The sequence below is a fragment of the Leptodactylus fuscus genome, chromosome 1, assembly GCF_031893055.1.
Source record: "Leptodactylus fuscus isolate aLepFus1 chromosome 1, aLepFus1.hap2, whole genome shotgun sequence".
NCBI lineage: Eukaryota > Metazoa > Chordata > Amphibia > Anura > Leptodactylidae > Leptodactylus > Leptodactylus fuscus.
In genome coordinates, this window is record NC_134265.1 from 343,107,768 (window position 1) to 343,119,009 (window position 11,242).

The 11,242-nt window shown below is 43.1% G+C and overlaps 1 protein-coding gene across 1 annotated transcript; it reads right to left on the reverse strand.

The window, feature by feature from the left end:
* Nucleotides 1-634: 634 nt before the first annotated feature.
* OCIAD2 (OCIA domain containing 2) lies at nucleotides 635-9,897 on the reverse strand. Its single transcript, XM_075266471.1, has 7 exons — nucleotides 9,748-9,897; nucleotides 6,712-6,796; nucleotides 5,534-5,587; nucleotides 2,612-2,659; nucleotides 2,330-2,477; nucleotides 1,723-1,816; nucleotides 635-716 (listed from the first exon to the last, which is right to left on the reverse strand). The coding sequence occupies exons 1-6, from the start codon at nucleotides 9,814-9,816 to the stop codon at nucleotides 1,729-1,731; spliced, it is 492 nt and encodes a 163-aa protein (XP_075122572.1). The 5' UTR covers nucleotides 9,817-9,897; the 3' UTR covers nucleotides 635-716; nucleotides 1,723-1,728.
* Nucleotides 9,898-11,242: the final 1,345 nt, after the last annotated feature.

The window sequence follows — 11,242 nt, forward strand, 5'->3', positions numbered from 1 at the left end:
TATCCTAAATCCATATTTAGAAAGTCTTTTCAATAGCATATACCGTATATACTCGAGTATAAGAAAGTGCCCGGTCTACTGAATATAGGGGATCTGCAGTGCTCCTGTTTCGTCGGGAAGGGGTTAATAGGAGCACTGCAGATCCCCTATATTCAGCCAGACTGAATTCCAAGTGGGGGAAGAAAGAAACAGTCCTCAAGCTCAGGGAAGGGGCAGACAGACAACCAAAACACCCCCTCCCCTTCCCCAGCAACTACTGCACCCAAAAACTCCGACCATTGTAATTTTTGAAATCTTCCAGTAGCTGCTGCATTTCCCCCCCCTCGGCTTATACTCGAGTCAATAAGTTTTCCCAGTTTTTGTGGTAAAATTAGGGGCCTCGGCTTATATTCGGGTCAGCTTATACTCGAGTATATATGGTACCTACCTAGTTTAGCTTCCCTGAAGTGTGGACCTAATGGTCATTATGTAGCCTGGTTTTAGGTCATAGCTTGATGAAATGAGAAAACCCCCTTAGTGCAGTATTTGGACATCACTACAACCGTAATAAATTCTGTGAAATTAATTTCCAGTAAAAGATCTAAGAAATGGGCCTTATTTGAACCGTATGAGAAAAAAGATGCCATATTTGTTACAAAAATTAGTTTTATTATAAACAGCAAGAAAGAAAAATTGGATATTCAGGCCAAGCGGTGATTCACATTCGCAGCAATAACCTAAGGAAATAAAATAAAGCTGAATACAATGCAGCACGTCCATGCATAAATCTAATGTCCAACACTGGCCAAAACATAATAGTACATGGGAGTTGTCAGTATATAGATGGGGCACTGCTGAAAAGTATGGGGGAGAGGTTGGGTATAAATACAACACGTACATGGAGAAGAAGCAATGAAAAGTTTATGGCCAGTCACTTAACTAACTCCATTTTATCCAGATCAGTATATACTGTATATGCCTACATCTTGTAACAGCGGTCAGGGGAACTGTGTCTCTTGGCTGCTGTTATAGTTTGCATATCTTTAGAGAAGATGCACAAGTTACAAGAGGCCTAACCTGTAGTGAGTATAACAGGAAAAAATGAATAAGGATCACTTAAATATAACGTTTTATTATATACTGATTAAATATTATAAATTATCCCTGAACTGGTCCATATAAAAAGATAATTCCAGTAATGCAACAGGGTGTGTGGGGCAGAACTATGTCCCTACAACAGCCATGATAGTCTAGTGATCTATCACAGACTCTTACTAGGCAATAGCCCTCAGATCATTTACCATAAGCAAAACGCCTATACAGTAAGATATTCTACTAGAAAAATGTGTCTCCTCCATAAACACGGCTTCACTAGGAGACAAACAGTGGGTTATTCATGAATTACAGCTCACAAAAAAAATAGGAGCTGACCAAATTTTTTGGTGTGACAAATGTCAGTGGAAGGAACAGATGTCTTGTGACTTTTTGGCCTTGTACACAGAGGTTCAGCAGCTATGTACTATGAAGCTGTAGGCACTACCTGTACCTCTGTACAACACTCTTACTTGGAAACAATGTTTCTAGAAGACAACCACTCTGTAATACGGTGTTTACTGAAAAATGGATTTAATCTGGAATAATGTGTTCATGACATCAGAGGCATACGGAGCTATAGCAGGATCCTGCACCCTATTACTGCTCTGTACCCCTTAGGTTCTCTCTAGCAGCAGAGGTAATACTTACACAAGCTCAGGAGGAGTTAGCGGGGGGCTGTGTGCTCTGCTCTTTGTCCTTGGCACATTTCTTTTTGCATTCCTCGCAGGTGTGGTGACAATGCCTGATGTACAGAAATCTCATGGTAACTGGATTCATCATTCAGCAGACACTTTTTTACAAGTTAGTGCAGCGGTTTACATCAATGGGGCCAGTAGGAGAGCAGAAATGTCACCATACTGTGTTGTGCCCTTACACTTTTACACAATGCATTACATGCCATACACCAAGTATTATTTCATTCAGTGCCAGGTCATAATTTCAGTGTAAATTGCTAATTAGAATGAATGGTCCTTGCAATATATTAATGGTCAACCAGAGCAGTTCACTATTTGGGATTCACCATTTCTTCAAGATAAATGTATTTCTGTCCAGACATTACAAATAGAGATGAGCGAACACTGTTCCGAACAGCACGCTCCCATAGTCTGCATGCCAGGTGCTTCCATTCATTTCTATGGGAGCGTGCTGTTCTGATCGGCTGATCCGAACAGTGTTCGCTCATCTCTAATTGCAAACAGTAGCTATACAGAGCACATTCACACTGGGTTTATACAGACATTACTTTCTGACATACTTGTCATGGTGTGTGAAACATCCAGGACCAAATCCACCAGGCTTGACTCCGGCTTGGAATGGGTTCTCCACTCCCAGTTTCTCAAACTTTTTCTGGAATGTTCCCATATAAGATATCTTTCCAACGACAAACCCAAGGGCTCCAGCCACTGTGCAGCACAAAAGAACATTGCTTAGTAATTTAAAGTATATTGGTAATTTCAGATTTTCCCATAGAACATAGTTTGCACTAATAAGAAGCTGCCATTGTTATGTCAGGAGCAGGATAAGTTCTCATACTTACATGCAAGCTTTGGCAAGGAACCAAACCGCTTATTTTTTGATAGATACCCTACAGAGAAAAGGAATTTGAATTAACTACAATTTATATAACATCTAAATCCACATTATAACAGCCTTGAATTTGTAAACTGTAGTCAAACCTGAAAGGCCTAGAAGATATCTATTCACTAAGGCAGGGTTCACACTAATGTCGGTGTCCGATGCTAATGTCCGCGCAAAATCTTGCGCGGACATTAGCACCGGACACTAGATGACCCGTTAGTTATACTTACATTGATAGTGTTTGCTCCTTTTTAGCAATGCTCCATTAGGTTACAGCAATGGTAGTGACTGCAGTCTTGGAGCCTATCCACACAATGGAATCTGCTGCTGATTTTGAGGCAGATTGCATTCTGATTCTAGATCCCATTGTAATCAATAGGAAACAGATTTCTCTGCAGGGAGGCAGGGGCAGAATATGAAGAGGAATCTGTGGCGGGTGTCTGCCTCAGATTTCTCTTCATTTTTTGTAGCATATAAAGGGGAACCATAACCACGTAAAATGTGTAGCTAATGAAAGTTTAAACGTTTTTGCAAATATAATTCTTTTTTTTGTATTTAAAGGGAGTCTACCATTAAACCTTTTTTGTGGATAAGACGTGGGAATAGCCTTTAGAAAGGCTATTCGTCTCTTACCTTTAGACGTGGTCTCCACCGTGCCATTCCTTAGAAATACCAGTTTTTACCGGTATGCAAATGGGTTCTCATGCAGCGATGGGGGCGGGCCCCAGCGCTCAAACAGTGATGAGGGCGTCCCCACCGCTGCCAGAGAAGTGTCTCCAGCACTGCCTCCTTCTTCGTCCGCAGCGTCATCTTCAATGTCTTCTTCCGGCGCAGGCTCGTAACTTCTAGGCGTCGGCCCTTGAGCAGAGCAGACTGCGCAGGCGTACAGGCCACGGGAAAATGGGCGCTAACAATACTGTGCAATTGAAGATGACGCTGTGGATGAAGAAGGAGGCAGTGCTGGAGATACTTCTCTGGCAGCAGTGGGAACGCCCCATAGCTGCGAGAGAACTCATTTGCATACCGGTAAAAAACGGTATTTCTAAGGAACGGCGCAGCGGAGACCACGTCTAAAGGTAAGAGACGAATAGCCTTTCTAAAAGCTATTCCGATGTCTTATCCACAAAAAAAAGGTTTTAATGGTAGAATCCCTTTAAAAATTTCATTTTCTGTGAACGAAACCTCACAGCTGAGGTCAATGACCTAAAAATAAATCTGATAACCGATGCTGTATTTAAACAAGATATTTATTAAAAACGGTTTTGTATGGTTACATTCTGCTATTTGGCCCATATTTTTTTTTAAGAATTTATAACCCCTTTTAGCTTTTATTAACAAATTTAGAATTTATTTATTTTTTTCGGGAAAACCACTTTAGGCCGGGACCCTACGTGGCATAAACGCTGTTTCATTTTTGGAAATCGCAGCATGTAAGTTATAAGGCTGAGACCCCTGCTTGCGGAAACGCAGCTTTTTTTTGATGCAGATTTTGCTGCGTTTTTTTGAGCCAAAGTCAGGAATGGCTACAGGAGGAATGGGAAATATATAGGAAGTTCTTATACTTCTCCCTTCTGCTCAATCCACTCCTGGCTTTGGCTCAAAAAACCGCAGCAAACTCTGCAACAAACAAAAGATGCGTTTCTGCAACGTGGGGCCTCAGCCTAACTATGGAAATGCTGGCGGTTTCCCTATAGTTATAATTAAGGCAGAAAGTCCGCAGAGGAAAACTACATGGGGCTTTAACCTTAAAGGGGGCCTGTCAGAACCCAACATGTCAACCCAGCTCCACAAACAGTGCTTTCCTTATGTGAATTGGTCGCCAACATATTACTATTTTTTGTCAATATGCAAATGAACTCTATAGAGCAAATGAAGACATTGTCATTGCTCCAGAGAGGAAAGCAGCAGCACTCTCATTGATGTAAAGAGGGTTTTCTTGCAAATTGACATAAACAGCAGTGGACCCTGACCAATCTATCTGTACGGCTGGATTGAAAAGCTTTGTTTTTAGGGTGCATTCACACTACGGATACGCTGACTGATTCTGAACGTTAAAAAATGTTCAGAATCAGCGCGTATAAAGCAGATCCCATTCATTTCAATGGGAGCCGGCATACGAGCGCTCCCCATAGAAATAAATGGACTGATTTTTTCTCTACGAGCGCTCCCATTGAAGTGAATGGGAAGCGCTCGCGTGTACGGCTTGGAATGAGTCGAGCGCCGGGCCCCTTCACACGGCGAGCCGTACACGCGAGTGCTTCCCATTCACTCGTAGAGAAAAATGCAGCCCATTCATTTCAATGGGGAGCGCTCGTATGCCGGCTCCCATTGAAATGAATGGGATCTGCTTTATACGCGCTGATTCTGAACGTGTTTTAACGTTCAGAATCAGTCAGCGTATCCGTAGTGTGAATGCACCCTAAAAACAAAGCTTTTCAATCCAGCCGTACAGATATCCGTAGTGTCCGTAGTGTGAATGCACCCTTATGGCGATAGACTCCCTTTAATTACTACTTGAATAGGTGCAGCCTGCACGCTCTTCTCATACACAGCACCTGGATATTGCCACAACAGTTGATCTGTATGGGTCCAAGTGTCAGACCCCCAAAAATCACATGCTAATGACCTTTCCGGATGATAGGTCTTCAGTAAGTAAATTATTTTCGGAACGGACAATCCCATTAAGTATCTAGTGCACAAATAGAATAGATAAAAAACCAAAAAGAATCAGACAGGTGAACAATATTTGTTGTACAATAAGCTGCCAATATACACTGCTGCTTGCACTACTGTAACACACTAAATTCAGACCGCAGCAGATGAATGTTGTCCTAATGTGACAATATATATATATATATATATATATATATATATTACTTACCGTTGTAAATAAGGGCTTGTGTAACTGCCATGCTTGTAATAGACAGGGGCAAAGCTGCAAGGAACAAAGAAAAGAAATGATGAATAATAAAATATCCATGTGTACCTTCAGGCATAGGTTAGAAGTACACATGTTATTTCAGTGCTTTTAGCTTTGCACTGTATAAATAGCTTAAGAACCAATGCACACAACTGAGCAAGTTTTCGATGTGGGGCTGAATTTGCAGCAGAATGTTCTCGGAGTGACATCTGTGTGCATTCTGTTATGTATTCATGTCTATGGGCCTGCTCTATAATCTTCTGTGTAAATGGATGGGAAGCCCCACATAGTGTAAAATACTCCACAGTGGCCCCACACAATATATTGATCAAGAGGTTTTCAATATTTTGTTTCTATTTTTTTATTCTTTGTATATCATTAACATGTCTATCAATCCCGTGATTTACATCATTTCAAGACTTTTCTTTCTTGGTGTTGCTTTTTCAACGTTGAGGAGTGTCTATCATAAATATGGGGTTGGGGGGATATCGTCACTCCATAGGGTTGTGAAGTCTTATTAAGCCATGAGCGCTCCACTGTGCAAAGGGACATGGGAAGAATATGCAAATCTGACTTCCATGATGTAATTAGGATTCCAGTGCCTCAGTCATGCACACCAGTAGAGGGCGCTGACTGAGAATGTGAAAGTCTGTCTTGCAAGATGTAATTAGGAAGACAGAGTCTCAGGCAAGCAAACCAATAGAGGGCGCTCCCTTTAACATCATGCCGACCTTCTCAGAGGCCTTTCTTTGCAATGATGTTGGGATTATACCAGATACAGTCTTCTCAGCCAAGGACAGCTGTTTCGATGTTATTGCATCTCATCAGCTTGGCGCAGAGAGGACTGATCTGGCAGAAGTGAGAGGCTTAGACAGGGTTGGGGGGGATATCGTCACTCTATTGTTTTGCTTGGCTGAGGCTCTGTCTTCCTAATTACATCATGGAAGATAGACTTGCACATTCTCAGTGAGCGCCCTCTATTGGTGTGCATTCTAGAGGCACTGGCTTCCTAATTACATCATGGAAGTCAGATTTGCATATTCTTCCCATATCATAAATATAGTAATAATAAGCTCGCATCCAGGTCTAAGACGTATTCCTCTCTCCATACAACATGTAATAAGTATTAGACTAGTTACCTCTGTACCAGAAACTCTCCTGTTTACTTTCCTTCATGATTTTAGCAAATTCTTCCCTTTGTGCAGGGGAAATAGGGCAATGCATCTGTAAGGGAAGAAGTACAAAAATTATAACACGTCATAAATGTTCCTCTTGAGGGCCCCTTCACACGAGTAAGCGCTCGGCTCATTCCGAGCCGTACACGCGAGCACTTCTAAACACTTCCCATTCACTTCAATGGGAGCGCGCGTAAAGTCAAAAGTTATGCAATGCTTATGGCCAGCAGATATCTTGGGGTATATTCCTACACAGCAAGTCTGTTACAAGAATTTCCGTGACTGTCTTATACATCAAATGGGGCATGCAGAAAACACAATCCGCAGAAACAACCTAATTCAGATGAATGGGAGGGCCACAGAGGGGCACCACTATGCCTGTGAGTACTTGATGTGTATGTACCTGTTGGTTAAAGCAGTAATAGTGCACGCCCTTACTATAATGAGGAGTGAAATGAGTGAAAGGTCAGGTAAGCGATTCTAGTGACGTGGAAGAGATTATATGAAGCAGACTGCATTGACACTTGTAGTTTTTGATGTGTTTTTTTTTTTTAGCTTTGACGCTCCCAAATGTGTGAATAGAGCTTACCGAAGTCTTTGTCTTCAAGATACAGCCACATTTACTTGCTGCATACGAACATACCCCAAACATTTGCCTCTGTGTATCCCATTTTTGGCTCAAAAATAGCCAAGTGTGACTTAAGTGTCGAAATCTGTAACATCATCATCCTTAGGCCATTGTCACACATGGCAAACATGCTGGGGATCAATAGTATCTATCCAGTGGCGTAACTAGGAATGGCGGGGCCTCGTGGCAAACTTTTGACATGGGGCCCCCCCCCAACTGACACTGACGACCTTGACCGATCCCCTCCTCCGTATTCCTGCGTGCTCTATTATGTCCCTTAGTCGCCCCTGCACACAGTATTATGTCCCATAGTGGCCCCTGCACACAGTATTATCCCCCATAGTGACCCCTGCACACAGTATTATGCCCCGTAGTGGCCCCTGCACACAGTATTATGCCCCTTAGTGGCCCCTGCACACAGTATTATGTCCCATAGTGGCCCCTGCACACAGTATTATCCCCCATAGTGGCCCCTGCACACAGTATTATGTCCCTTAGTGGCCCCTGCACACAGTATTATACCCCATAGTGGCCCCTGCACACAGTATTATCCCCCATAGTGGCCCCTGCACACAGAATTATGTCCCATAGTGGCCCCTGCACACAGTATTATGTCCCATAGTGGCCCCTGCACACAGTATTATGTCCCATAGTGTCCCCTGCACACAGTATTATGTCCCATAGTGGCCCCTGCACACAGTATTATTCCCCATAGTGACCCCTGCACACAGTATTATGTCCCTTAGTGGCCCCTGCACACAGTATTATACCCAATAGTGGTCCCTGCACACAGTATTATACCCAATAGTGGCCCCTGCACACAGAATTATGTCCCATAGTGGCCCCTGCACACAGTATTATGTCCCATAGTGGCCCCTGCACACAGTATTATGTCCCATAGTGGCCCCTGCACACAGTATTATGTCCCATAGTGGCCCCTGCACACAGTATTATGCCCCTTAGTGCTCCCTGCACACAGTATTATGTCCCTTAGTGGCCCCTGCACACAGTATTATGCCCCTTAGTGGCCCCTGCACACAGTATTATGCCCCTTAGTGGTCCCTCCGATCATTATACTCGGGGGTCTGCATTTTCATATAGCCAAAACAATTCTTGTTTGCGTGTGATACTGGTGCTGTTAAGAGCTTACACTGCGATTTTGGTTGCAATTCCAGCCATGCAACCAAAGATCGCTGCTTTGCAACTACTTCTTTAATGGACATACCTTCTGGTTTATATTGTTTGACTAGACAGTCGTGTTTGCAGCACCCTCCAGGTGTCAATGTGACTTCACGAAGGAGTCGTAACACAACCTTTGGCGACATGACAGTAGTTGCCACCAAAGTCAGTGTGTAGCCCTAACCTTAGTGTTAAAGTCCAATGAGGTAGCTTTTCTTCAATTTGGAAACCATTTCTGAAACCATAACAGGACTGCCATAGAGTTGGGCCTCTACTGTACATCTCTGTTTCATAAGTAGACATGCACAGATTGTTTTTGCGCCATTATTTTATAGGAATTCTTTTGAAAGCAGTGTGCCGTGTTCCATCGGGTTCTCTATGTACAGAGCTATAAAGAAGCATTGATTTTAGGGGAGAATATCATTATATACACTAGTACAATAGATCCTGTTTGGCGGTGTATGTAACACTTGGCCACGGACGTAGCTATTTGGGGTGCAGAGGTAACAATCGCTACCGGGTCCTGGAGCCTTAGGGGGCCCAAAGGCCTCTCTATAACATAAGAAGACTCCAGTATTATAGATTGGGACCCCAGTACATATTACATCTCCTTACACTGCAATATTCTGATAATTCAGATCATTTGTTGTAGTATTTTCCAGGGTTGTATATGGAGCAGAACAATCAATTCTTTGTGTCCACGTAAAGCGCCACTTTGTATAGAGACCTACAAGAAACGCGTGTTTCTGAAAGACCGTCATTCATCATCGGAGCACTTTGTATATGTTTCCTTTCTGTTGTATATGTTTCAGTTCCCTAAGTGGTGAAAAGCGTATAGTCGCATTTCTAATGTGGAAAATCCTTGAGATAATTTAAGCAATTTTTTGCACACAATAGAGCAGGTCAGAAGACTTTTCACAGTAGGCCATTACAAGTATCGACAAGTCTTAGGGCAAGGGGTGTGAAGATGAAGATGATAGGAATACGTACAACAGCGACATTTCATATTAAGTGCTACAATACATTAGACAGAGACAAACCAGCTGTATATGAGCAGTTCCCCTGTCCAGTCCCTGTAGATCCTTAACCACTAACTTCTAGTTATTGCAAATCCTAAATCTAAGCATGCTGGGAGTTGTAGTTTTGCAGTAACTTGTTGCAGTTTTGGCACAGGTAATAGAATAAAAACTTACTTGAAATTTTTCCGTAACAGGAGTAGATTTGGCGCTCTGGCCGGCATCTTGTTGTGGGTCTGCAGCCATATCTTCTACTAGTAGATGAGAGGAGGAAGGTCAATAGCACAGTGCGTGCGAGGACTGGGAAGTCTGCTGCTGTTATGTCTGTGTTTAGTTAAGGGGGTGGAGAGATTTCTAGACACTCCCATTACTAGAAGACGCTGAGAATGTGTAGGGAACCTGAAAAGGGAAAAGACGTTTGCAACAATAACATAATGTGACTCAAAGGAAACTACGTATAGTGCATACAAGGATATCTGCATTGTATATTAACAGGTAATTTGCGCTGTTGGTGGAGTCACGTGTACATTAATATTACTCCTTGAATTGGTCCACAGCAAAAATCATGTCTTACATACGAATTAGGTGTGGACATTGCAGATTTTACGTACCTCCATGTAGGAAAATGCGGTGGCAATGCATCACGGTTTTTCTTTCAGCACTTTCCATAGACTTCCTGCTTCAATTATACCAATAGGGAAACCACCGGCGTTTCCGTAGATATATTTGACTTACTGCGATTTCCAAATCCGCAACGGTTTTGGAAATCGCATAATGTTCATTGCATGTATTGTACTGCACTGTGGGGATGAGATTTGCTAGAATCCCATCCACTACAAAGTGACTGTAAAACACTCTGTTTTATTCTGTGGCATTTATGCCACATGGGGCCCTGACCTAAAGACTAAGGGTGAATTCACACTGAGTAAACGCTAGCTTATTCTGAACGTAAAACACGTTCAGAATAAGCGGCGTCTAAAGCAGCTCCATTCATTTCTATGGGAGCGGGGATATGAGCGCTCCCCATAGAAATGAATGGGCTGCTTCTTTCACTCCGTGCAGTCCCATTGAAGTGAATGGGGAGTGCCGGCGTATACGGCAAGCTCTGCTCATGCCGGAGCGTACACGCCGGCACTCCCCATTCACTTCAATGGGACTGCACGGAATGAAAGAAGCAGCCCATTCATTTCTATGGGGAGCGCTCGTATCCCCGCTCCCATAGAAATGAATGGAGCTGCTTTAGACGCCGCTTATTCTGAACGTGTTTTACGTTCAGAATAAGCTAGCGTTTACTCAGTGTGAATGCACCCTAAGGCCGCAAGTTGCAAAACAGCTGCTTTTTTTTTTTTTTTTTTTTGCAGATTTTGCTTAAAGGGGCTCTATCAGCAAAATCATGCTGATAGAGCCCCACATATGCGTGCATAGCCTTTAAAAAGGCTATTCAGGCACCGTAAATGTTATATTAAACTACCCCCCGTTTAAAAAAATAACCTAAAAAAGAACGTGCTCTACTTACGGATCGTGCACGCTGGGCGGGCATTCAGGGTATGTCTTCATCGTCTTCCCCGCCTCTTCTTCCTCCGATGTCCTTCGGTCCCGTCTTCTTCCAGCGCTCGCTCGCGAACACTGATATGAAAAAACGGCCTGGGCGCATGCACAGTAGCATGCGGCT

Bases quoted from the DNA above. Each gene is read 5' to 3' on its own strand.
- OCIAD2 (XM_075266471.1), bottom strand. From the start codon at position 9,816: ATGGCTGCAGACCCACAACAAGATGCCGGCCAGAGCGCCAAATCTACT. The intron at 6,797-9,747 runs GTAAGTTTTTAT...CTTCCCTTACAG, and splicing joins CTGTTACGGAAAAATTTCAA to ATGCATTGCCCTATTTCCCC. The intron at 5,588-6,711 runs GTAACTAGTCTA...TGTTCCTTGCAG, and splicing joins GGAGAGTTTCTGGTACAGAG to CTTTGCCCCTGTCTATTACA.